The sequence below is a fragment of the Phyllostomus discolor genome, chromosome 14 (assembly GCF_004126475.2).
Source record: "Phyllostomus discolor isolate MPI-MPIP mPhyDis1 chromosome 14, mPhyDis1.pri.v3, whole genome shotgun sequence".
Lineage (NCBI taxonomy): Eukaryota > Metazoa > Chordata > Mammalia > Chiroptera > Phyllostomidae > Phyllostomus > Phyllostomus discolor.
In genome coordinates, this window is record NC_040916.2 from 15,693,182 (window position 1) to 15,720,499 (window position 27,318).

Sequence of the window (27,318 nt, forward strand, 5' to 3'; positions counted from 1 at the left end):
GGCATTAAGAAAAAAAAGAATAGGTATTATACATGCCCTCATTTTGATGGTAGGATGGGTACATGCAACCAATCAACCTAAATTGTTACTGTGACTTCAAACATGCCTTCCACAGCATTGATATTTAGCACATGTTTTGAGAGTCTACCACATGATAGGCACAAAAGTGAAGTGGAAAAATCAGACATGGGCCCTGTGCTCCTGGAGCTCACCGTCTAGGTGAGGGGCAGTCCCCTGAACAAGTAATCACAACCGTGTGTGTTTGAGCACACGGGGGAGAGGGGCCTGCTCTGGGGGCAGGGCAGGAAAGACTAACCTGGCCGGCGGGTCAGGGACGGAGGAGACTGGGGCTCTGGCTGTGGCAGGCAGAATTCTGAGACGCCTCCCAGGATCCTTGTCCTTGTGTAATACTTCCTGCCTTGGCCCCTCCCACCCCCGTGCATGGACAGGACTTGTGACTTGCTTCTGAACCACAGAATGTGGCAAAGTCGGAGGGGTTTTGCAGAGGTAATTAAGATCCCTAACCAGCTGACTTTCATCGAGAGAGAGAGAGAGAGATCATCCTGGGTGGGCCTGACCTAATCAGACAAGCCCTTCATTTATTTATTTTTAAGCCTCACCTGAGGATATGTTTATTGACTTAGAGACACACAGATAGAGAGAGAGAGAGAGAGAAAGAGAGAGAGAGGGACATTGACCGGTTGCCTCCTGCACGTGCTGTGACAGGGGATTGAACTCACAACCCTTCAGTATATGGGACAGTGCTCCAGCCACATGAGGCACCCGGCCAGGTCATCAGACACACCTTTTAAATGAGGGTCTGGAAGTCAAGGATTCTCTGAAATAGAAACTCTGTCTCCATTTCTGGCCTTGAAAGGGCAAGCATCATGAATTCTACAGCTACAAGGAGATGAATTCCGCCAACAACACGAGGGAGTGGAGAAGCAGGTCCTTCCCCCGTCCGGCCTCCAGAGGAGAGAGCAGCCCGGCCGACACCTGGATCTCAGCCCCGCGAGGCCCTGAGCAGAGGCCCCGGCTGAGCCACACCCAGACTCCTGACCTGGGACGACTGGGAGGCAGTAAATGTGTATTATTTTAAGCAGGAAGCTTGTGGTCATTGGTCACCAGGCAAACGATTGCCGAACTGGCAGGTTGGACAGGACTATCTTCCTGGAGAAGCAAGGCGTCTAGCGCTGAGCCTCTCAGTTAGCGTTGCTGACCGGCAGGACCCGTGCTGAGCTTTCCGTGTCCTCCCTGTGAAATCCGGGCCAAGTTTACGTACAAAAAATGGGGTCTCCCTGCCCGCCTCCTGAGGACTTCCTGTCTGGCACTCCAAGTAAATATCTACCTGCTGTGAGCACTGAAGGCATAGGAAGCAGCGTACGCCTTCCCCCACGATTATAAAGGTACCTCACTTTATGCAAATAATGTGATATTGACAAACGATAAAATGATCGCTTTCAGGGAGGATTCCATTTTCCTAGCTTTCAGTTCATTTCACCATCTCTCAAGGGTCTGCAGAGCCACTGTCCTGTGCTAGAACTACGCGTGATGAAAGACCGAAGGAAAACTGAGACGCGTGTCTAGCCTTTGAGGAGCTGGGGAGGGAAGCTTCACTCATGCAGCAGGAAAAGTTAGAGAACAGCGCAACGCTGGACTCCCAGTGCTGGGCTGGGGAGGGACCCTCTGGGCTGGGGAGGGAACCTCCGAGAGCTGAGGAGCAGGGAGAAGGATGAGTTTGACTTCACGGGCTCCTCCCCCCGGAAAACAAGGGAGTGTCCCTCGCTCTCAGCAGCACGGACACACGCAGCAGGCGCTCATGATCTCTCCCCCACTTATTCATGAATCTTGCTTATTCAGGATTCTGGAACGATTTCAAAGTCACAGAGCTGAAACTTTGAGTCATCCAACCAGTGTCTCAACAGAAGTGATTCAACAAATAATGTTCACTGAACACCTGCTACTTTGAGGGCTGTGCTGGCAAGCGAGGGTGTCTCTGTCACATGTTTCAACCCGGAAATCACAGGAAACCCCCTGCAAGTGGCTCAAACAATACAAAGAGCTATTCTCTCAGCAGACAAGAAATCCCGAGGTTGGTCCGCTCCAACGCTGGTTTCTGTTGGAGCTCACTGACGTAATTCGGGATGCAGGTTCGATCTGGCTTTCCATTCTCTTTAAGACAATGGCTTGTTCTGAGCCGGCTCTCCTCATGGCACAGGAGAGCTGCCGCTGTTCCGTACATCTCTTCACAGTTCTTCACAAGCACTGTTTCTTTCTATCTGTCTGGGTTTTTTTTTTTTAATCAGTAAGGAAAAAATAGGTATCTTTCCCAGAAATCCTCAGCTGACATCCCCTAATGTTTATTAACCAGGATTAGACCTCACATTCGTGCCTAAGCCAATCAGAACCGCACAACCCAGGGCAAAGTTGGTCTCGGGAGAGCGGGGACTCTGACAGAGCAGGGGTTCTCCCGAGAGGAGGGTAGGGAATGAAGGGCACCCACAAAGGCTGTCTACTGGCAGTGTCTGCGAGTGTTGTGATCAAAGACAGCCGCAGTGGCCGTCTGCACTGGGGGACAGAAACAACCTGATGGAGGGTGTACAGTTACACACGGTCACTAACACCGTGACCGGAGAGGACCGTGCACTGTGAGAGAGACAGCAGGGTGTCACAGTGAGGTCACAGTGAGGTCGCAGCTCCGGAAAGGCCATTCAGAGGCAGGGACAGGTGAGTGGGACCCAGCCAGGCACAGGGCTGGGGAAGAGCACTCCGGGCAGAGGGAGCATGAAAGGAGACCGGGCGGCCGGAGCGCTGGGAAGGAGGCACAACGGCGAGGAATGAATGGGCAGCACTCAGGGCCCTTCTCATGCCTGAGGGGGAATTATATCCTGAGAGCAACGAAAAGGCACCGAGGGTTTTTTTTTGTTTTCGATTGCTTTTTAAGATTTTATTTACTTTTCCAGAGAGGGGAAGGGAAAGAGAAAGAGAGGGAGAAAAACATCAATGTGTGGTTGCTTCTTGCACGCCCCGCACTGGGGACCCATCCCGCAACCCAGGCATGTGCCCTGACTGGGGATCAAACCAGTAACCCCGCTAGTTCTCACGCCAACACTCAATCCACTGAGCTGCACCAGCCAGGGCGGCACTGAAGGTTTTACAACAGGGGCATGATGCGATCTGACTTGTGTCCTTAGAAGTCTGGTTGCTGTGTGAAGAACAGATGGGAAGGCAAGGCACTAGGAGACTGTACGTCCATCTGATGGCTTGGCGACAGCAGGCATGGAGGGGAAGGGGACAGAACCGAGTGGGAGTGGCTCGGTGGTGCTCTGAGGCATGCACGGGTGGGCAGCCCCAGGACCGCCTCCCGAGGGGCACAGCCTGTTCTAAGACGCACAGACACACTCGGAACTCCACTTAGGTGCCACACGGGAGTTCAGAAGCTGAGGTCACAGGTGTGGGGCTTGAGGGGGCACCTGATTCCAGGGTGACTTGTGAAGGAAGGAGATATTTGCACAGGACACTGAAGGCTGGCAAAGGTGGCTGTGTTAGGCGGAGACACCGGGGTGGAGAGGATCCAGCCGGGGCCAAAGCAGGGAGGCAGGAAGTGAAGGCCTGGAGGGAGAGGAGCGAGTAGTGTAGCCTATGGTCCATAGGTGAAGGGCATTCTGGGAAATAGGGCCGGAGAGGTCCTGGCTGTCAGTTTAAGGAAAGTTCTGTGTGGCTGACTAGGATAATAAAATAAAAAGGTGGAGGGGGGAGAGTTTAAATAAAGTCTAGCTTAGCTACAAAAGACCTCACCAATTAGCCACAAAACCACTGACTTTTCCTGGGAGTGATCAATGTGCAAATCGGGGTTTGATTATGTATCTACTGGGTGGACTAGCAATGTCCACCCCGGTGTCTCTGTCACCTGCAGGACACTGGCCAATGATTTCTGATTTGTTTCTAGAATACGTTCCTTCATCACGTGCTGAGTGTTGGTGCTGGGGATCCTAGAGTGAAGAGGTGGTACAAAGGAGGGAACATGATCCCTGTTACCCAGAGTGTGGGGCTAGATTTCAGAGAGGGGCGGCATTTCACTGGGCCTTTGCGGGTGAATAGGAGTTCGCCAGGCGAAGAAACGAGGTGGGAAGGCCTTCCCAACCCAGGGAGTGGGGGCACGTCTCCCCCGTTCTCACACCTTCGGCCCTCTACATCCTATGGATGTACAATTGTAAGCTTTATTTTCAGACTCTTGGGGAATCTGGGTGACACTTAGTGAGTTCTTCCCGTTGCTACAGGGACATTTCTCTAATACTAACAAGAAGTCAGGATTTCAGTCAATCAAATTGGTTATACTCTGTACTCACAATGGTTCCTCAAGGAGATTTTACTGATTTTTACTTTTTTGGGTCAGCAAGGGAAAGAACCTTTTTTACATTTTTTATTATATTTTTTTCCATTACCATTTAGTCCCCTTATACCCCCCTCACTCCCAGGGGAGGAACCTTAAATCCTTTTTTGGAGACTGGTAGATGCACCCGTCCTCAATGAGACGAACCCCGTGTCCCTTCTGTTTTTCACGCAGGGGCGGGGGGAGCCGTAATTCACTGTCACACACGGCCCCTGCTTTCGGCGTCTGCAGGAGATTGCGCCCTCCTGAGCTTCCCAAGTGTTCACGACAGTGACTCGGACGCAGGTGGACACCCAAGACCATCCTTGGGCATCCGAAATGAGCTGATGGCTCATTTTAGCTCAAGATAAAGCACAACTACGTCCAGATGGCCCACAAGGTTATGAGAGGGTGGGCGCGGAGTTCACGTGAGGCTGGAAAGAAGTGTCCTCCCACCCTGCACCCTCACTGAACACGGGTGTGGCGGGCAGGGCGCAGGGAGGTGCGAGGGCCGGCCTGGGGCACCCTGAGCCTCCGGCAGTGCCCTGACGCAGAGCTGCGGCAGAAGCGGGGGAAGACGGAGAGCACAAGCTAGGTGACGGAGCAGAAGCATTTTGGGGAACTGATCCCTCCCAGTGGTATCTGATACACTTCCTCTCTCCCCCACACTCCGCCCCCCCGGCCTATCTCTCTGTCTCTTTCCTTTTCTCTGGTGGCCCGGCTCTGCGTCAGTTTCCGAAAGGTGGGGACATTTCCTGACGCCTTTGCAACACTGGGAGGCTGTCTTAAGGGAGGCTGGACCCACTCCGAGCTGGAGGCCGGGAACGCTAAGGCCGGGGCTGCTGTGCCGGGGACGGGCCGCTCACCCTCCGCCTGCCTCTGGCCAGCGCACACGGCCCACTGGTGTCCGCCCGACCATGTCTCTGGCTGAGGCCATCAGCCTCTGGAACGATGGGGTGCTGGCAGCCGACAAGAAGGACTGGAAGGGAGCCCTGGACGCCTTCTCTGCCATCCAGGACCCCCACTCCAGGATTTGTTTCAACATGGGCTGCATCTACACCATCCAAGAAAACCTGGCCGCGGCCGAGAAGGTGAGTGAGTGGAGGTCCCCCCCACCCATGGGTCCCACGGAGCCTTTGTAGTGATGGGTTCCCAACCCTGGCTGCCCTGGAGAAACGTCTTGGGAGCTTTCCAAGCACAAAAGCTGCCCAGGCCCCACCCACAGAAATCCTGATTTAATTGGCCTGGGAGGGGCGTGGGAGCCCTTCATTTTTAAAAGCCAGAAGGTTCCAACGGGCCAGCAGGCTGGGAACTGTTGTGGGTTCCACTCTCCTTTCTTCTCCCTCTATGAACTGGACATCATTCTGGAATGTTCTCTAACCCCCTCATGAAGACGCCCCTGGTTATGTTTTCTTCTGTGAACTCCCTCCCGCTGGCCACGCACAGCCTCTGCGTCTCACTGCCTCTCACACCTGACGCTAAACCACCTCTTTGTGGCTTTCCAAGACTTTCACTGGTGGGGTGAGCTTTGTCTGCACAAGAGGTCAAGAAGAGACACTAAAGTAAAATAGGCGTCACCTATGTGACAATTCATCTATGTGACACTTACCTGGGGCACTCTTTTAAGGATTTTGAGGCTGGCGGAAGGAAATCGTACCGTGATTGACTGATGATGTCTGCTGGGGGCACTGTGTGGGGTGTTTCAGCATCTTTTTCAAGTTTTTTTTTTACTCTCTCACACTCCCAAGCATGAGGTTGAGCATTCGGACATCACCTTTTGGATTGGTTAGGAGAAGCTGGGAAGGGAATCAGCAGCGAATGGGTCCTCAGCCACTAATGTTAACTTTCAGCTCTGAGAGACTCGGAGGGGCTGAACATCTTGAGGACTGAGTGAGGCACCACCTGTTAAAGTGTTGAGTCACTTCACACCAGGGTGTAAGTGTTAGTTCTTGTTTTTACCTTTTAGCTGGTCTTGGACAGATGGCTGGCCACCCAGTCCCCTTAAAGAGCCGGTTCCTCCCACAGCCATACTCACTGGGGCCAGAAGTGCGCAAAGAGAGCGAGAAGGGAAATTGCTTGGAAGGACCGTGCAGGCTGATAAGTCCATTCCCGGTCCACAATGGGCGGGAGCGCTCGAGGGCCCCCTCCTCCTCTCAGGGACCTGCCAGGGGGGCGGAGCAAATAGCAGTGCAGGTTCTGGGGGCTGCTGGAGGCCAAGTGCACCCTGTGGGAGGAGCTGCTCTGCGGCAGCTACGCCCGCAGAGGCTTGTGGCCAGGCTGTGCTGGCCTCGCTGACCTCCAGTTCCCAGACCCCACAGCTTCCTCTCGCCTCTCCGGACTTCTCCCTGCAGTCTGCTGCTTCTCACACTCTCTGCCTTCCTCTGGTTTCCCATGTGAGTCCTCACTCCTGGCATATGATATGCACTTTTTATTATTGTCCTCACCTGAGGACAGTTTTTTCATTGCTTTTAGAGAGAGAGGAAGGGAGGGAAGCGAGAGAGAAAGAGAGAGAGAGAGAAACATCAGTTTGTGGTCCTCTGTACCTGCACCCTGGCCAGGGACAGGTATATGGGATGACCCTCTGACCAGCTAAGCTGCACTGGCCAGGACTATTTGTTATTATTTTAATTGTGTAATACTGACATAATAAATCTGTATAATGAGTATATAATACTGTGCAAGACATTTTCGTTGTTTTCATATTTAATTGCGTCTATTATTTTAACCCTGTTGGTAGTGTTGAAAAGCAGAAATTAATATACTACTCTACCGAGGAGAATACTAAAGTTACAGTAGATTAGGTAACCTGCCACATAGCATGCCACCAGGAAGTGACAACACAGAGCGTTCTGACCCCGGTGTCAACATAAAGACACCAGCGATTCCCGAGACCCTTCTGGCCTCACCCTCTGGCCCATGCCGCACCTCCTCACTCACCGCCTGGCTGCTCGGCCACCAATGGACCTCCCCGTCTCCGCAGGCCTTCTCCCGAAGCATCAACCGAGACAAGCACCTGGCCGTGGCCTACTTCCAGCGCGGGATGCTCTACCACCAGATGGAGAAGTAAGTGGCCCAGGGTTGCACCAGCTGCGGGCACTCACAGGGAACCCAGAGAGGGTCTCGGTGCTGTTCGCCCGGGTGTTTGAGAAGCAGCTGCCCAGCCTCTGGTGCGAAGCATGACGGGACCCGCCCTGGGCGCAGTTACGCAAGAGACCAGCACGAGGCCCGGGCAGGGAGGGCAGGCCGACCACCCTGTTAGAAAGCAGCCGTGTCAGAGCTCGCCATGAGCCTGCGTAACCGTCGCAGGCCGGGGGTTCTGCTGGTGTGGCACCCCACGAGCATCCCTGAGGGTGAGGGGTCGCCGCTGGATGGTGCAGTTGTAAAGTGTTGGCCCCCCCTGGTGGTCCCCTATTGTGGGGTGTTGAACTGTCGCACAGCGGGAGTCATCGTGAAACCACATCAGATTTTCCGTGGTTTCTGCAGACCGGTTTCAAAAGCCTAGTTTAACCCATGTGATGAAATACTATTCGGCCAGCAAAATGAGAATACAGACTATTCACACGATATGTATGAGAATCTATTGATCTAGACAAATAAGTAGCATATATATTAATACAGAAAAAAAGTTCGCAGTGGACGTTAAATTCACACCATAGGTTTCAGACAGTCTGTATCACACAAGCCCACTTCTGTTTCATGGAAGAGTCTGGAAGGCCATAGACCGAAATGTTGTCAGCGGTTCTCTCCGGGTGGTGACATTGTAGGGATTTCCATTTCCTTCTGTCTGTCTCTCTGTGCTTTCTGCTGTGTTTACTAACCACAAACTAGTTAGTAAAAAGATAAATAAAGAGAAAATCAAAGTTAGTCTCACTTTCGTTCCCCTTCCCCAAGACACCCCAGTAACAAACATACAAATAACAAAGGGAAAACATTCTAGGCATTAACTTAGCATGTTGTGGGGGATGGCAAGCCTTTGCAGCGATTGTTCCTTCCCTTTGTGGGCACACTCTAGGGAAGAAGATTTCAGCTCAGGCGAACGAAGAACTTTCAGTGAAAATGGTCAGAGTGTGGTGTGGCGGGGGGGTTGGGGGGTGCCCATGTGTGCCCGTAGCGGGTGAGGCAGGGTGTTTGTGGGGCACGGAGGAGGCTGCAGAGAATGTCCAGGCATCGGGGTGGGGGCTGGTCTGATCGTGTGCATCCTTGCAAGGCTCCAATCCTAGGGTCTGGTCAGAATCCAAGCCGGGTAAGCCACTGTGCTCAGCCGTTGCCAGGGGCAACTACAAGAAGCCCAGAAGACTTCCAAGATGTACATGCAGTCAGTTACCCGAGTAAGAAAGGGAAGTCAAGTCTTCCCAAAAGAAAAACCACGCAGAAGCAGTCTGGGGAGAGCGAGGGCCTGCGCCTGAGGTGCAGGGTGTGTGGGGCAGCCTGAACCCAAATCCCCCAGCTGACCTTTGATCGTAAAAGACGAACTCCCAGGCCATCCTTTAATGAGCTCTAACAGCCTATAATGAGGGAGACACTGTCAAGAGGAAAGACTCCCAGAAGAAACCGCTACACGCAAACGCCCAGAAGTCCCTGAGCCGGCAAGCCTCGGATTTTGAGAGTCAGAAAGATCTTAGGTAGATCTAGAAATAAGACCCAGAATTCAATCAGCATGCAATGAATAGTAGTTAAATCTGAGAGCAAAATCTACCGAATTTCACGGTTAATTCAACAACAGTCTATTGAGGAAATGATATGCAGGAAGCGCTGCTCTTCACCTGAAGCTCTTACTTTGCTTTCGCTCCATCATACACATCGGTGCCCCCCACCCCCCCACCGCCAAGGCTCTGCTCGTGACCCCTCCCCCTTACATCACTATAGCAGTGGCCGTTAAATGGCAAAATGTATGGGTTATCTTCCCAGCAACACACACAGCGTGTGTACAACTTTACGTGCAGCTTCGGGGGGTCGGTGTCCCCTGAAAACCCACACGTGAACCCTAGGGGCCCCACTCTCTCCCGCAGCGCTGGCCTCCATCTACAGGCAGCTGGCTGCTGGATCTCTCCCTGGGACCAACCCAGGATGTCCCTTTTCCTCCCCCTTGTCAAGCTGACCTCCGAAATATCTCTTACCTCCTGCCATCCTTCTCCACCCCCACCAGCTCCACCCTGGTTCAGACCCCCAGTTCTCACCGAGATGGCTGTCATCTCTTCCAAATTAATTTCTCAGCCACCAGCCTTGTCTTATCCACCCTTATCCCAGACTGATCTGCTTTAAAAAAAAATTAATGTTATCTGCTTAAGAACTGTCAGTGACCCCACTACTGTAGGGTGAAGGCCCAATTCCCTCACCTGCTCCTGTGTGGGCCAGCTGCCGCCCACCCACTCCTGCTCCACAGGTTTGCCCAGCGGCCCGGCCCCCAAGGGGGCGACGGCTCTCGTCCGTGCCTCCTTTCGGAATGCCTGTCTTCCTGGTGACAGACAATTGCCAATATCTAACGTGACAGATACTGGATATCGGTCTCCTTCACTGCTCTGTGTTTCTTGAGAAGAAATCTTTACATGTCCACCCTTGCTTTTCCGCATTGAGTATGGCAGCTCATAAATGCTTACTAAATGCATTAAACTACAGCGAGACAAACATAGCCTCTGCTTTGCGGGAACTAGTTAAAAGGGGGAAACGGGGCCAGAACACCAGTGGCCACGATGCAAGGCAGAAGGGGACCAGCGCTGGAAGAGCTGTTTTAAAACAAGGTCCGTGGGGAACTAGGAAGCTGACTTCTCCGTGCGTAGGCTAGGAATTCCCCCGGATTGCAGCGGAACTCGTGTTAGGGCGATGATGGTGTGGGCCTTCCTCTCCGTTGTCGCCACTTGCATGTGTCCTGCCGCTCTCCTGTAGCTGCAGAGTCCCCCAGAGCACTGTCAGCACACATGTCTACGGAGGCAGGTGGCGTCCCGGGTGACCTCGGCCAGACGGTCTCACTTCCCCGCCCCCAGTCTGCCGGCTGAACGGGGAAGGAAGCTCTAGGTGTTTCGCGTCCTGGGCCTCACAACCCTGAGGGCTGTGATCGTAACCGTAACCGTGAGACCCTGCTGGCTCAAGGAGGTGACTCGGCAAAGTCTTTGTCCTGCAGCCTTTGAACCTGAAAACTGTGACCCCCAGCTCGGTCACAGAGGGGGGTGACATCTTGACATTTTGCAGCAGCTGAAACTCTCTGCTTTAAAACTGCAGACTGCCCGGGGCATGGGCAGAACAGAGGCAATCGGGAACACTGGTTACTAAGAAACCTTTCCAGTTAGAAAAATGAGGGCTATAAACCCTCTCGGGCTCAGAGTGTGTGAAAAGCCGGCCAGCTTGCCCCTGCCCCGGCCTGTGGGTGAGCAGAGCGTGGCTCGGGTCCAGTGCAGCGGGCGCCCAGCAGGAAGCTGCCAGCGCCTTGGCCTTCCAGGGACACTGCTTTCCAAAAGGCACTGGAGAGAACTGAAGGAGGGCCGGAGGGGGCCGGAACTGTACGTCTCCACCCACCCGCAGCCAGGGCTGCCTGCTGCTGTGGAATTTCACACCAAGCCGACTCAGGCCCCGGCAGCGGGCAGCGGGCAGTGGGCTGTGTGTCAAGGTGGGTGTCGCCGGGGTGCAGCTCCCCGGATGCAAGGGGAGCTGAGCAGAGGCCCAGCAGCAAGCAGCCAGGAGGACGCTTTTAAAGACACGTTTAAAATCTGACATTTACAGAGCGCTCTCCACCCATTTTTAGCACAGAGCCAGCCCTTTGACTATCAGTAATTGGTGGGTTCTTTCTCTCTCCCACCGGGCCCAGATCTCTAGACATTGTGATGGGCTGGAGAATTATGAGAAGGATTTTGTTGGGGGGGTCACTCAACACCAGCAGGTGCGGGCGGTGTCACCGCACAGCTGAAATGCATCCGCCTCGCCGGGGCTTTTGCCCGGGAGCAAGCGCACTGCGGGTTAATGCTGTCAGCACCTGGGGTGCGCCCTCTGAGCACTGAAACTGTCACACACGCAGACAGGGGACACTGTGGCGCTTCATGTGCCCAAGGAACAGGGTGCCTGCATTTCCCCTGTCCCTCCTTCTTGGCTCAGCGAGTCAGAGCCAGTCCCCCCATCGTCCAGCCTAGAAAGAAGGTACAGAGATGCTCTTTAAAAATGTGCAGAGACCTTGGAGTGTTTCCTGCTTCCTAAGGAATGGCCTGCACGCTTTTAGCAGGGTCTGCACTGGTCTTTAGGAACAACGAGGGTGCGTTAGAGAAAGCCTCTCCCCAGCTTCTTCCGTGACTGCTGCAGCCGCTGCTGCTGTGACTTCAAACCCGGTGGTGACAGAAGGTCCAGCTTCTCCTCCAACCACCTGGGGACACACCTCTTAGGACTCTCTCGGCCCGCCTGCCCTCCCGGTCAGCTCCACGCTTCCCTGAGATCAGAGCTCCAGCTTCTACAACTGTATATTTTGATCTCCTGATAATACAGTCTAGAGTGTTAAGGGAGCATGTAGCAAAGGGTTGGCATGTGAATTTAAGTCTGGCAAGACTTTTAGAGCTGAAAATAATAATAATGATGATGATGATGATATAAATGACCATGTGTGCCAGGCTTCATCTAAGCACCTGAACGCTTCCCCACATTTAGTTCTCACAGCCTGGGAGGCACATGCTACTGTCACGCTCTATCTCTGAGGACAAGGAAACAACCTTAGAGAAATGAGACAACTTGTCCTTTGTCACTAGACAGTAAATGGCAGAGCCAGGAGTGAAGTCCATGTGGTGTTGACTCCAGAAACTAGATCCGGGACCACCTACTAGCAGGCTTCTCATATTCTAGGCTCCTTGAACATAAAATGCTCCTGGTACACAATACTCTCCTTATATTCTGGACCCAGATCCGTAATTATGGCTACGGAAGCAACTCACCAGGGTCCCCTGGGCAGGGGCACAGCTAATGGATGTGGTCCCAGTCTCCTGGCCACAGCCCTAGGGCGCCTCACGACACCACACCACTTCCTGCAGGTCCCCCGCAGCCTGAGTCCAAAGTCCGGGCTCGCCTCCAGGAGAAGCCGCAAGAGGCAGCTCTGGGTCAGAGAGCGGCCTGGGGACTCGTGGTTCAGGTGCCCTGTGGGGGCCACAGCCAGCAGCCAGATTTGTTCCTTCCAGGCCAGGGGCTGGGTAGGGAGGGTAGCTTGTGTTTTCCTGCTCCCCCCAACCCCATGGCCCCACAGCCAGAAGCCCAGCAGTGGCTCCCCCTTACCAGGGCAAGGAGGTCAAGGGCAGGCTGAGGAAGCGTGGTGCAGGTCCTGCCCACGTGTCCGTGGGCCCTGCTGATGTGACCGGCCCCACTCTCTGCCCCAAACCCACGGCAGCAGCCCTGACGCACCTCGAGCTAGTCAGCACAAGGCCGATCCAGGGAGGCAGGGTGCGGTGCCCGGAGCGGGGTCAGAAGTGCTGTTGGCTCAAGGGGTGGTTTCCTTTTTGCCAAGTGCGTGGAGGAGGAGGGAGGGGAGAGGAGACCAAGCGAGCCACAAAACCAGGAGCTGAACTGCACTCAGAAGAAGCCAAGGAGAAAGCTGGGTCAGGAGAGGGTGTCAGCGGCTGTGGGAGGGGCCCTGCAAGCCTCGGTGTCCCTGCATCAGGCCATCGGGCCAGCCTGGCCTCGTGCCAGGGGCGGGGAGCGTGCAGCCCTCTGAACCGCCTTGCAGGGACCCGGGCCCAGCAGGTGCTGGCTCGGCCTGGAGCTCCCAGGAGAGAACAGGGCTCTCGTGCAAAGTGACAAACCTGTTGTCAGAAAGGTGGGCGTGGTGTCCAGTCAACAGAGAAGGAAATACCTCCGGCTGCCTGAGACTGGGGGGCCAGCGGTGTGTCAGACCCCAGGGGCACCTCACACACCGGGTTCTGCAGAAAGCTAGAGCTCAGGGTTAGCAAAGAGGGTAAAAAAAAAAACTGGAGCATGAGAAAGGCTCTTGTCCCTGAGAGACTGACAGAGAAAGGGACGCAGACACACATCTGACCCCACAGTCTCTCCTCCGTGCCCTGGACTGGTTTATCCTCTCCCTCCATCCTGCAGGTACGATCTGGCGCTCAAGGACCTTAAAGAGGCCTTGACTCAGCTTCGAGGGAACCAGCTGATAGACTACAAGATCCTGGGGCTGCAGTTCAAGCTGTTTTCCTGCGAGGTAAGGAGGCGCAGCCCGGACACGAGTGTGTCGGCCTGTGAAAGTTTTCATCGTGATTGGCATCGCTCGGGTGACAAGCTATCTGCCCAGCATTGCACTAACAAATCCAAATCATGGGTTCGCTATCCGTGCGGGGCCTGCGTGACCTTGCTCAGTTCCCAAGGTACAGACCACGCTCTTTGCTATTAATGGTTCTGGCCTCATGTACTCGGTTGATACCCATGGAGTGAGGGTAATTTGGCACCAATCTGTCCCCTCTCGGGCCAAGAGCAGCTCAGTGCACACACTTGGGAAAGGTCCCCATGGAAGGATAACATACTTTCTACATTACCAAGGAGGAGAAACACGACTGGCTTTGATTTCTCAAGTTAGTGTACTTTTTCCAGCCCTCACCCCTCTCCAACCTCAAATGTCCCGGTAGCTTTGGAAACTGAAATCCCTGCAAATATCATAGAACTTTAGAAGAATCACTGAAAAAAAAAGTCCCTTTGCTTTGGTTTCTCTGGTGGGAGAAGCCGAGTGTTTTCAGGGTAGCCCAGGGCTAATAACAGCGTCCACAGCGGCCCAGGCCCCTGGGGACATGTGTGCCCCTCCAGCCCTGCTGCGGGCTGGCAACTTCCTCCTCTGGTCCCCATCTGGGGGACGGGGTTTGCAGTGGGGAGCGCTGGCATTTGGCCAGCTTCTAGAGCAGGGTTTCTCTGTTGTGGCACTTCTGGTGTGTTGGCCTGAATAATCCTTGGTTGCAGGGGGCTGTCCTGGGCATTGTAGGACGTTGAGCAGCATCCCTGGTCTCTGTTACCCACTGGATGCCAGGCGCACCCCCCCCCCCCCAAACAGTGTGACCACCTAACTGTCTCTAGGCATGACCAATTGAGAACCGCTCACATGGATTGAAGGGTTGGGGGACCACAGAGCTCCAGAGCGAAGGTCATGAGACAGTGGCAGCGAAGCAGCCTCCCGTGGGAGGAATGTTCCTGCTGGAGTTGACACTAAAGCGACCCTGAGGCAGGAGACTCTGGCTGTCTGGGCCTCTCTGTGAGCAAAGCTGGACTGTCTGAGGCCGAAGGCCCTCCTGCCACATGGCCCCTCCAGGCACCTCCCTACTTCTGATACCACGCCTGCCTTCCTCGGGCTGTCACTCTGGCTCTGAGAAGTCGACCTTCCTTTTTGAAAAGAGACCCAACCTTTTCCCATCAGGGAGCCAAAACACCTGGTGTGGCAGAGGTCTACGAAGAAGGTGGCCAGGAACTGGCCAAAATGGCCCTGCAGCGTCCTTGCTTCCCGCACACACGGTCAAGGGCGGGCTGGGCCCCAGCGTGCGTGTGGAAGGCGACCAACCCCTCATGGAGGCTCTGAGCCTTTCTGGTTTGGTTTTGTTTTGTTTTGTTTTTAAAATCTTGCTGATGCATCTAAAATATTTAATTCTATGTGTAAGTTGTGAAGCATGATAACCAAACACACACTCATGAACCTATCACCCAACTCAAGACCTGGAAAGTTATAGCCATTGGATGGATGGGTGTTGTTCCCTCCCGCCCAGGTGAGGCGCCGCTGTGCTGGGCTTGGGCTGAGCCCCTTTCCGGCTTCTGTCCATACAGTGATAGTGTCCTTGTTCCTGGTGCCTGGCTCACAGTGTTGCTAGCGCCGCATCCCGGGCAGGGTTCTGCGGGTGCTGGTGCAGGACGCTGCGTCTGGAACCCTCTTTCTCCCCACCCCGCACCCGCCCGCTCCCTCAGCCTAGGCCCAGAGGCAGGAGCTGTGTTGAGAAGCCACACACATGTATTTATTCCCAGCTCTTCAAGGGGCCTGGAGCCCATCACTCTTCTTGATATAAAGCCACATGGTAACTCTTGTTCCTCCTGACCGACCTGGTTGTCCAAAGACTGTACACCATGGAGTTGGATTGGTGTATCACGTGAGGTCCACTTAACACCATCCTGGTGCTGCGCACAACTCAGTAGCAAGATTGACGGTATTGTGGTATCTCCAGACATTCCCAGGGGAGCTGGGAAACGGAGACTGGTTGCCAGGCAACCTTCCAAGGGCCCCATGCAAGCTCTTTCCTGGCGCCCAGATCTGGAGCAGCCCCCAGCTTTACGGTGCGGCCTGTGCCTTCCTAGGTCTTGTACAACATTGCTCTCATGCACGCCAAGAAGGAGGAATGGAAAAAGGCTGAGGAGCAGTTGGCATTGGCTATGAGCATGAAGTCCGAGCCCAGGCATTCCAAAATCGACAAAGCCATGGAGTGCGTTTGGGTAAGCGGCCGGGGACGCAGGTGGTGAGGGCGTGTCCTTGGGTTTTTGTTTGTTTAGGGGGCGTGCAGGTTGAGAAACCATGCAAGTGGTGCTTTTACTTTCTCTGGGTCCTGGGTAGCGCTGGTCTGGGGGTAGAATTCCAGGCAGGGGCTTGACCCTGGAAGTGCTGGGAAGCGGAGGCCTAGAGTATGGGACCTCAGAGCCCCGCCTCGGGCCACCACCCCCACCCCAACCCCCACGTGGGGCTCCGTGGCAGCAAAGGGGAGCAGGAGGCTGGAGGCTGGAGTCCAGCACGTAAGAGCAGAGGCTGTGCCTGCCGGTTCACTGTGAGTCCTGGCAGCTGGGCACTGTGTACAGAAACACCTTGTTTATGTGAACAAATGCTGAAAAGTAGCCTTTGCTTGTCTGAGCACATTTGGGATGAAGCTCACTTAGAATCGGGTCTTCAAAACGGCAGGAACAAGGGGACACAGGTCAGTCTTTACATGCCCGTGCTGCAGACACGGATCCCAACACGGCACAGTTCTGGGCCCCTCACGGCACCGCGGCACCTCCTCCGCTGGGAGTGGCAGCCCCACCCGAGCCACACGGAGTGGGGGAGGGGCAACTCCCCTCCGAAACGAGGGTGGTGGGCAAACAACGCCGACAGATGTCCACACAGCCTCTCGGAGAAAAAGGACTTCGAAACCCACCTTTGCTACCACAGACACCCTGGAACGGCAACACGTCCCATCCTTCCGCGTTTGGGAAAAGCGCTTCTGCGAGGTGCTCTCCGTGGGTCCTCGCACGCGTTCGGTGAGGCAGGCGGGACAAGCCTCCTCACCTGCACCCTGCAGGTAAGGAGACACTGTGCTGTGTGTGTCACAGAAGCAGAAGCTGTACGAGCCGGTGGTGATCCCCGTGGGCAGGCTCTTCCGACCCAACGAGAGGCAAGTGGCCCAGCTGGTCAAGAAGGATTACCTAGGCAAGGCTACGGTAGGTGGATCCCTCAGCCTCCCCGGTGTCTCCTGAGACGTGGGCCACGTGGAGCAGGGTGGGAGGGACTCGGGGGAAAGGGCTCCCCCTTGTGGTTCTGCCCGGGATGGCAGTGGGAGACTGTATATAGTGTGGCACTCTTGTTGGAAGATGCTTCCAGTTTACTTTCTCCGGGCGCCTCTCACCCCTCCCTTCCAGCCTGACCCTGGGCGAGGGCCGACTCACAGGGTGCTGAGTCTCGGGGACTGGGCCAGTGGAAGGAAAACACAGCTCTGTGGAGCTCAGTCAATGTGGAGACAACTTGTCAGGGAAAGAGACCAGCGTGGCGTCTTCTTGGCTTAACGCTTCCTGTGGCCACGCTTCCACAGCCCCAGGACTAGATGGGAGTCCTTCCGAGCCCTGGTCTCGGTCTTAGACCCTCTCAGGAATGGTCCACAGTTAGTCAACAGCTCTGTCCCAAAACTGCACGTGACTTTGATGCAACTGTAGGGCCAAAGGTGCCTACCAATGGGGTAGCCGGTTCTGGCACAGCCAAGAGGCTGGGTTAGTGGGAGCCCCGGTGTCCATCAGTGGGTGAGCGGATAAGCAACATGGGGTGTGGCCCTACGATGGGATGTAAGGACCAGTGCGAGTCCCGGCATGGATGACCCCTGAAAAGACTATGCTGTGTGAAGGAAGCGAGACATGGAAGCCACGTGTCGCACAATCCCGTTTACAGGAACTGTTGAGACTAGGTGAATGCACAGAAGCAGAAAGCCAGTTGGTGGCTGCCAGGTGCTGGGAGGACAGGGGATGTGGGCGTGACAATGGGGATGGCGTTTCTTTGGGGGCCGGCGAGAATGTTTTGGCACTAGACAGACGTGGTGGTCACGCAGCATCGTGATCGTGGGAAATACCACTGTGTTGTGCGCTTGAAAATGGTTAATGTTATAGCATGTAAACTTCACCTCAATAAAAACTTCAAAAATGAGAAAGAGAGAGGGGGGACCTGCTGGGTTAGCAGGGGCGGGGTGGGTACCAGTTTCTTCAGTTGCGGAAACTTCCCACCCAGAGGGTCAGCCCTTCTGTCCCTAGCTACTGTCCGCTTCTAGAAGCAGGCAGCAGTGACAATGGGCCCAGGGTGTGAGAACGGAGGGGAACTTGATGGGGTAACGGTGCTGGCTGAGCCTTCATGCCCTCCTTCCTCCATTCCAGGTGGTGGCATCCGTGGTGGATCACGACAGCTTCTCCGGGTTTGCACCTCTGCAGCCACAGGTGAGGTGGCCCTGCCTTCCCCGTGGACCTCGTCTCCCGGGCTCTCTGTGCAACGTCCACCATGGGGAGAGTATTTCCACTGGGCGGCCTCATTTCAAGGGCTCCTCACCCGACCGCTCAGGGCTGCTGAGGGTGTCCGCCTGCCCTTCCTGGTTCAGGGTCCATGACCAGTGGGAAACGAAGCAGTTTGAGGATTCACCGGCCTCGGGTCCTCAAGAAGACAGCCCCCCTGCTTCCCCCACCCCCAATTTCCAGCCTTCACTTCTCTAAGTTCTGAGAGCCGCTGATGGACAAAAACGCCGCTGCGCACCCGCAGGGGAGGGGGTTCCGAGTGGGGCGCCTCCACTCCGGTCTGCATGCCCCTGGACACTCCCGAGGGCAGCACTGACAGCCGGCCGGGGTCCGAAGGGTGACCACTAGCCCAGAATGTGACCGGTGCTGGGGCTCCGGAGGGCGAGATGAACGATGGAGCATAGAGATCCAGATTCTCTGACCTTGTTCTCACACTAACTTGCGGGAAAACTGGAGAAGTCCCTTGGGCTTCAGAGCCACCCGAGGGCTCCAAGGGGAGAAGATGCCAGTCGGGGTGGAACAGGAAACACGCATGGAAAGGGGGCTCCTGCCTGGCCAGTGGATCTGGAGTAGGCTTTAAATACCCACAGGCGACATGCGATATAGCAGACATGAATTATAGAACAGAGTTTTTGGAAACTGTCCTAACAATGGGACGGAGCTCAAGGTCAAAAGCATCCTCACAATGCCATGTGGCCCTGTCACAGCTAAACTTCCCTAGGAAGCGGGTCTGGCTGCACCCCAGGTGCTGTGCCGGTAAAGCCGGTACCCAGGGGGCTGGCGGGAGGTGCTATTTCCCAGCGTGTAGTCAGGGCACCCCGCACCCTCTCCCTGGACAGAGTCCTGATGGAGCCACAAATGCATTCTTTGATTTCCTGCTCTGGGAAGAAGGCTCAAATTACCATTAATCGTCTGCTCTCTCTTTATTTGCTGTCCTGCCCCTCTTGGTTCCTCCTGACTGTTCAATAGGCAGCCGAGCCTCCGCCCAGACCCAAAACGCCAGAGATCTTCAGGTAAGTTAAACGCAGATCAATGCGCAGAACGGCCCAGCTCCAAGCCTGGGCTGGGGGCAAGAGAGGTGGTGGAGAAAAGGGAGCTGGGGTCAGGGTCTCCTCTGTGCTGGGACTGACCCTGGGGGCCTGGAGACAACGACAAGGTGGCCCTGTGTCCCCACGACAACGTGCATGCCACCATGCGGTGAAGCATTCTTGCTGAGCAGCAGGAGTGTCCCGTGGAACACTGTCCCTCCCTCCCTCCCCGAGGGCTGGGCGCTGGCCGGGGCTGCAGAGCGGAGGCCGGGCTCGTTGGAGCCCCACCAGCAGAGCGGGAGGCCGGAGCGGCCTGTCCTTTCCTGTGTGGCTGTGTCTTTGCTCCCTCTCGGCACAAGTTTTCTGAAGAAGAGGAAGGACTCAAGAAAACGAAGTCATTCTTCTGTAAGACGAGAAGCAAAGAATGACCTAACCTACAGCTTCCTTAAGAATTGCCTCTCAGGGAGGAAGCTCGCCCAGCTCCCCACCCCGAAAAAGGTTACAACAAGTGAAGAGCCCCAAAGCAAGTACACAAATGCGGGGCCTGGGGCAGCTCATTCCTACACTCCGTCTGCTGTAAATAGACACAAGGGCTGGAAACAAAAAACGGGGCAGAGGGCCCAGGAGGGCGGAGGGGGAGGAACCCAGCGAGCCCGGAGTGAGGGGAGGAGTGAGAAGCCACAGCGGGCCACCGTGAAGCCAGCCTGGAAGTCACACACTCCAAAGCGCCCAGCGCCTTCCACAGCAGAGAAGGTGCGGAGGAAATGGTCCAGGGGAACGGCCTTGGGACCAGGCGGAAAGCTGAGCCCACACATCCCCTTCTCCTCACAGCGCCTCCTGCGGGCACGTCCGCCCCCTCCTGACCCCACCCTGGCTCAGGGGCCTCCTCCTCCCCCGCCCCCACTGATCTCCTCGCCCAGCTGGCTCTCACCTGCACACTCACCGGGCCGCCCAGCCCAGCCCAGACGTGGGGACCGGCCAGGCACGCCCTTGAGCCTGCTCCTCAGAAGGGAAGGCAGGACAAGGAAGGGGGACTGCAAGGCTTCTACATCCACGTTGTTTTCTTTTATTCCTGTTCCCCGTGTATATGGTTAGGGAGCAAGTCCCCGTGTGTTCCCTACCAAGTCCTCTGGGAGCCTGGGTGGGGGGCAGGCGCCCGCTCAGGGTCACCGAGGCCGTTAGACGTGGAGTTAGAGGGTGTCTGGAGCGCGCCTCCCGGCTCCAAGTCCCCTGTGTGGCCCCGTAGTGGGAGGCCACGAGTTCCAGGCCAGACATTGGACGAGGTCTGTGTCTACCCCTTAGGGCTCTGGAAGGGGAGGCTCACCGCGTGCTGTTCGGGTTTGTGCCCGAGACGCCAGAGGAGCTCCAGGTCATGCCTGGGAACATCGTCTTTGTCTTGAAGAAGGGCAATGATAACTGGGCCACGGTCATGTTCAACGGGCAGGTATGCAGAAGCCCCGGGGGTGGTTGGGGGGCGTGGGATCCTGGCAGCAAAGGGCAGGGCTTTCTGAGCACCAGTGTCTGCTGCCTTCTTTGCAGAAGGGGCTCGTGCCCTGCAACTACCTGGAGCCAGTGGAGCTGCGGATCCACCCTCAGCAGCAGCCCCAGGTACCGTGGCGCCGAAGCCTGACCCACCAGCCCCCACCCCAACCGCCGACGGACCTCCCCACCGTCCTGAGCACTGAAGAAAGACTTGCTGGCCCCGAGCCGCCTCCCGTGGCACCGGCTGCCCAGAGCTGGATGTGGGATGCGGGGAAAGGCCCAGACGTGCTGCATGGAGGCATCTTCGGGACCTCCTGGGCCCACTCGCCTTTGTGATTCCTCCGTGTCACCGGTCATGGGTGACATGGCTCCCAGAGCCCATAGTATATGGGGGTTAGGTCTTCCCAGAAATGCCCTCTTCACCTGCGCTGGCTGGTGAAATATCATTTTAAAAAAAGACGACGACAGGCCTGCTCTAGAGCATTGACGGCGTAGGCTTCACCCATCACTGCTCCTGAAGCCGCTGCCACCGCCCCCTCCATTCCCCCCAGTGCCCGTCTGCTGGGCCTGCCGAGCCGTCTTTGTGGGATCTGAGCAGCCGTGGAACCAGGTGTCCTCTGTGGGCGTGGGCCTCCCTGGCCAGAACCACGACATCCAGATGACTGGAAAAGGTTCCAATGCCTTACAGAGAGGGGGGACTTTTCCTTTGAAGGGGCAAGGTGTGGCATGAGAGGGTGAGCTAAGGCCAGAGCTCAGGGCCCCACCCCCCCGCCCCACAGCCCGAGGACTGTCAGTGTGGCTGACGGGTGAGTCGGCAGCAGGGCCTCTGGGAGGGGGCTAGGTTTCTGATTGCCACTGTGGTTGGTTTGCACCAGGCCAGGCCTGCCCCCCCACTCCACCCACACCTTCCTCCGTCTCCCCTGGAAGTCACCACCCCCCCAACTTGTCGGAGTCACTGCATCTGGCTCTTCCCCCCGGGGGTCTGTAGGGGCTCGCTCCACCCCACTCTTCCTCCGGCCTAAGCACTTGGTCGGGATGAAGGCTCTCACCAGCCCTTCCTGTCACCCCCAGGAGGACGCTTCCCCGGAGTCCGACATCCCGGCTCCGCCCAAAGCCAGCGCTCCCAGAAGACCCCTGCAGCCACCAGGTCAGTGTCCCTGGAGCAGCCTCCCAGGCCCCAGGGGAAGGAGCGCCCCAGGCTGCTTCCAGGAAAGGCTGGTTTCTCCTCCTCTCAGCAAGCCACTCAGAGGCAGCTGAGCACACGGCCCCAGGGCCCGTCTCCCCTGCACCCACAACCCAGGAAGGAGATGCCCCCGCCCCTGCTCCAGAACACCCATGGGGCCTGGGTGAATGCAGCTGGTTTTGGGGGGCAGAGAGCATCCCGACTCAAGTAGCACCAAACCCCTCAGTCAGAGCCGAACCCAGTCCCAGGTGCAGCAGCTGAAGTAACTCCAAGCGGGTGGCGGAGCTCTGTTACCTGGAAAGGAAACTGACCCGCAGAGCCCTCAGGGTCAGAGGAAGACCAAGGGGCGGATGGGAACGGGAGACTCTGCCGGTAACAATGCGCTGTGTGTCTGTGATGCAGTGCGAGCAGGCTCTGAGCAAGCGCGGTAGGGAGGCATCCGACAGGACGGGGGTGTGCCCAGATTCCACACCCGTGATCCCCACGCCCACTGGGTCGTCAGAATCCCGAGGCGCTCCCCACACCCACTTGTATTTAGAAAAATGTCAGAAAAGTTGAAAATATGGTCCAAACAATATCAGATGCTTTTCACCCAAATTCACCACTTGTTAACATTTTGCACATTGTGCTTGCCCTGCTCCGCCCTCTATATACTGATGTTTTTTCTGAGTGGCCGAGCCACGTGAGCCACAGGCTGACGACACTTCGCCCCACACTTAAGCATGTGTCTCCTAATGACAGGGGTGTTCCTCTGCGTGCCCCCAATACAGGTGTTATACCTGGGACTGTCCGATATTCGTATTACAGAATGCGTACTGCATGATCAGATTTCTCCAATCCTCCTCCAAAGCACCCTTAACGTCTTTCGTTTTGTCTGTTTCTCTAAGGGACCTATCAAGAATCTCCCATTAACCTAGGAAGATTTTAAGAATATAAATTCCTAGGCCTTTCATTCTGCTTTTTTCAGGACTAAAATTAAGCTTAGGAACCTGTATTTCTAGAAAAAAAAAATCCCAAGTGACTTTAATGACCAGGCTTGGTTTGAAATCAGTGATCTCTTTTGACCCGGAATCCCCCCTAGCTCCTTTATGCACACTTCTCTGACATAACCCTTATGCACATTGCCCTATTAATCACTCTCACATTAAAAACACACAAAAATAAAAAGGATAAGGGAAAAATAAGTGGTCCCACGATTTCTTCTTGTGGCCCCCGGCTCATCTCACACTCCCCGTTTGTCTTTGCTTTGCCACCCGCGGGTGTTACTGGCCTTCAGGGTCCCTGTGGACCCTGTGGGCTGGGGCGGACGGGAGGTCCTGTGGTAACTAACTACTCAAACGCTCCCTAGAAGCACAGCCAGGCTCCTCTGTGGGCTCACGGCTTTGCCCTTCACCTCTCCCCAGAGTGAGGTTTTCCCCCCCGCGGTAGGGTTAGCGATGCCCCAGAGGTGAAAGGGCACGGAGTCGGGCGCCCTGTCCTGGGAGGTTTCGTTCTGTGTATGGAAGGACCTGGTCAAGAGTGTTGATTCTTCTTTTTTCACTCCTTACCCTCTCCCTTTAGGCCAGAAAGACGAAGAGCCCAAGGTAACCTTTTCCCCTGGTGCTAAAGTGGGGGAGAATGGAAGAGCTTGGGCCTCCACCACGGGCAGGTCTCCCTGGATGATAGAAAGGGTAAAGAGAGGGTAGACCAGTTGCCACCATACTCACAGTCCACGGACTAGAGACCCCTCCGGTCCCCACCCTCCACACACGTTTCCTACTGGTCCATGGCTGATGGGCTGGATCTCATGCCAAAGGAATTCCCATCCAAGCGAGAGCAGGGCTAGAAGACCTTTGGCCTCGCCCCTGGCCACATACAGTCCTCCCTGTGCTGCCAGCAAAGCCGTGGAGACCCGGGATGCTGCTGGAGGAAGCCTCAGAGGCCCCCAAGTTCCCTGTGCTTCCTCTCCCCTCAGGAAATAAAGCTCAGCGTCCCCATGGCCTACACACTCAAGGTGCACTACAAGTACACGGTCGTCATGGAGACGCAGCCCGGCCTCCCCTACAGCCAGATCCGGGACATGGTGTCCAAGAAACTGCAGCTCTTGCCGGAACACACTAAGCTGAGGTGAGCTCCACGTGGGTAGCAGGGGGGGGACAGCCGGGGACCTGGCGCTGGCCTGGAGGACAGTTTTACACTGAAGCGCTCTGACGCGGTGCCTCCTCGTTGTCCCCACCCAGCTACCGGCCCAAGGACAGCAACGAGCTGGTGCCCCTCTCGGAGGACAGCATGGAGGCCGCCTGGGCCCAAGTGAAAAACTACTGCCTGACCCTGTGGTGTGAGAACACAGTGGTGAGTGCGGCCAGCCCGGGGCCACTTCGTCAGCAGGAGCTCAGCCTTTATCCACCACCGGTTTCACTCTCCCAGCCTCAGTCTCGGGGGAGGAAACGGAGGTTCAGAGAGGGCACGATGTGGCAAGCAGTGGAGCTGGGGTTCAAACCCGACCTTTGGACCCCTTGGGGTGCTTCCACCTTACTGCGTGCGCTGCCTTTCCGCACAGAGGCTCTGCCCAGGCCGGAGCACACCGCACTGGGAAACGGGCCCTGTTAACACACAGCACAGCCCTCAGCCTCGTGGTCTCTGGCGCTGATTTCTCAAATCCTACGATCCACGCCTCCAGACACCGCACCCTTCCTCCACGCCTGTGGGACGGAGATGACGTGCACAGCCGTGGTCCTGGGTGATCGTAGGGTACCGCGCAGCGGTCCTCGAACTTGAGCAGGGACCAGAGTTAGCCACCTACAGGTCTTGTTCAAGCAGGCTGCTGGGCCCCACCCACGGGGTTTCCGACTTACTAGGGCTGGGAGGGAGCTGCAGATCTGCATTTCTGACCAGGTCCCTGGTGCTGCAGACTCAGCTGGAGACCTAGGTCTGCCTTTGCCTTCTGCCCCCTCGTGGGTGAGTCCCCCTGTCCCTCCATCTGGAAAGAAGTATCGATAGAGCCCACTCCACCTTTTTGGGATGAATGACTAGGTTTTCAGGAAGACTTTGGGACAACATACAGCCCCGCAGACCTTTAGCTGCGTTCACCCCGCCATCCCACGTCCACGAAGGACACGCCAGGTCTGTGCCGGACACCGATCCCAGACCTGCCGTGAGATCGTGTCGTGCATGCTGCACCGGCATCTCCCCGACCGGGTCCTTTAGTGACGTGACGTTCGCCGCTCACTGTCCAGGGAGTTGGGGAAACTGACAGGCCCACTGTTGTTTCAGGGTGACCAGGGCGTTCCCGAGGAACCCGAGGGGAGCAGGACATCGGAGGCGGGTCACCAGGCACCAGAACCTCAGCTCAAGGAGGGGAGCCAGGTGGTGGCCCTCTTCAGTTACGAGGCCACCCAACCGGAAGACCTGGCGTTTCTGGAAGGGGACGTGATCCAGGTCGTATCCATGGGTGAGTGCTACTCCCGACTGCAGGAGTTAACGGGGAAACAACCCGTCCAATGTTCTGAAACTTCATGTAACACGTAAACAGAAAACAGAATGCAGCCTAAGTACTGGGCGGTGCTGGGGCCAAGTCCACCTCTGTTAGATGGTTTCCCTTGCCCAGTTCCTCACGCTTGAATGGGAACTACCCGGGGAGCCTGTTAGAACGGAATCCCATCCTAACTCAGAGTTGGGGCGGGGCCTGGGATTCTGCATTTCTAACATGCTCCCGGGACCCAGGACAAGCCCATGTCTCCAGTCCATGGCTTGTGCACAAATAGGGAAGCTCGAACGGGCTGCCATGAGAACCACCCGGGGGAACTCTAGAACACACACTCTGGCGCCCAGCCACCCCGCCGAGTCAGAGCGGTTTCCGGGCCAGGCCCCAAGCACCAGGGCTGTGTCTGATCTGGATGGAGCACATCCGAAGACGGACTCTGCTGCTCATGGGGGCTGGCAGACGGGCTTTGGAACAGGTCACCCCTCAATGGAGATTAGCAGAATGAGCCCAAACAAGCTATTAGTCTCTCTGGGTTTCCTTTTCCTCAGTAAAATGGGAATATCTACACCTGAGTTATTATGAAGTCTGAAAAAAAATAGAGAGAGATATATACACACATACATGTACATATATCCTAGCACAGTTCCTGCACCTGAGTAAATAAAATCCTTGTTTTACATGCACCGAGCCCCTCACTAGCTCCAGCTCTCAACCCTTGGACCATCTGCTAGTGACCCCTCATGAGCAATACACTTGGCCAGTGGCATGTCCCTTCCCCACGGTCAAAACAAAGACTCCCAACGCAGTTCAGATAAAACTTTTCTGTTAGAAATGCTACCTGAAGATCATCGCTCAGTTTCTCTCATCTCACTTCCCCTCCGAAATATCCAATTCCCTCTCCCGTGTTTCACTGCTTCGCCACGTCCCCGGCTCGGGCAGGAGTCCCACGTTCCCTCTGAGCTCCAGTCACTGCCCGCCACTGACCTCTCCCCGGGCACAGCGGGGGGCGGGGGTCTGACCCTCGACCCGTGGGGACAGCCGGACAAGGCCCGCTCCCAGGCAGCACAGGTCTCGGACACGGGTCTCTGCTCTCCCCGCCCGCAGTGAACAACGACTGGCTGGAAGGGGAGTGCAAAGGGAAGATCGGCATCTTCCCCAGGGCTTTCGTGGAGGACCGGGCCGCCACTGACCCGGACAGCACGCCCAGAGGGGTCTAGCATGTCCTGCAACCCACGGAGTGGAAGGAAGGAAAGTGCCGTCTCCCTTGCAAGACTGAGGACGCCTCCGCGGCACACTGTGCCGAGACCGTCCAGCGGTGGAAGTGTCCGCTTTTTCCTGTTCAAGTTGGACCCATCACAGGAGGATGAACACCTCGGGGTGGGGTGGGGAGCGGTCGGACGTGTCCCCGAGGGCATAAGGGGTCCTTCCAGGGTGCTGGTTTCTCACCTTCATTGCTGGCTACCCAGGTGTGTTCACTTTGTGGGAAACTCAGTGAGCTGTGCAGCGATTACTGGCGCACTTCTCTGTACGTGTGATAAAAATAAAAAACCAAGACGGCCGGAGTGCCGGCCCGAGGCCCAAAGGGAACTCGCTCCGTCCCTGCAGCACTACACCACAGGCCCCGGGGGCCTCCAGGTGACTCAGGGGGCAGACCCGCAAAAGCGACTGTTCTTTAAGTCCCCAGCTGTGAACAGAACCCGCCCTGAGCTGGGTTCCCCTGGAGCTACCAGAGTCACATCCCCTCCAGCCTTCTCGGAAGCGTTTGTTAAAAGAGTTTAACAGGAATATCTGCCACTTAACACGTAACTGATCAGAAGCCCGTTGGGGCAGCCAGCTGGTTAGCAGTATCCCGTTAGTTAACATTCTACAATATGTACAGTACGAACACAGAAGGTAGAATGGTACGGTTTTATTTTGGTTGTCATTTCACCACATGGACTGGTTTTCAGGGTTAACTTGGATGAAGGGTTCCACAAACACTAGACCTTGATCTCCCTCCCCACCTTCTTCTTACAGAGTCCATGGGGCGTTGTAACAATTTCCCAGTGTGCAACAGGGCAAGGTGCAGACTGCC

The 27,318-nt window shown here is 56.1% G+C and overlaps 1 protein-coding gene across 1 annotated transcript; it reads left to right on the plus strand.

Moving 5' to 3' along the window:
- Window positions 1-5,032: 5,032 nt before the first annotated feature.
- On the plus strand, window positions 5,033-26,819 carry NCF2 (neutrophil cytosolic factor 2). The gene is made up of 15 exons (XM_036015234.1): window positions 5,033-5,463; window positions 7,353-7,435; window positions 13,424-13,532; window positions 15,653-15,787; window positions 16,655-16,762; window positions 17,957-18,016; window positions 19,058-19,101; window positions 20,419-20,560; window positions 20,656-20,724; window positions 21,670-21,745; window positions 23,342-23,364; window positions 23,736-23,887; window positions 24,001-24,112; window positions 25,034-25,211; window positions 26,349-26,819. The coding sequence occupies exons 1-15, from the start codon at window positions 5,290-5,292 to the stop codon at window positions 26,459-26,461; spliced, it is 1,578 nt and encodes a 525-aa protein (XP_035871127.1). The 5' UTR covers window positions 5,033-5,289; the 3' UTR covers window positions 26,462-26,819.
- The last annotated feature ends 499 nt before the right edge of the window (window positions 26,820-27,318 follow it).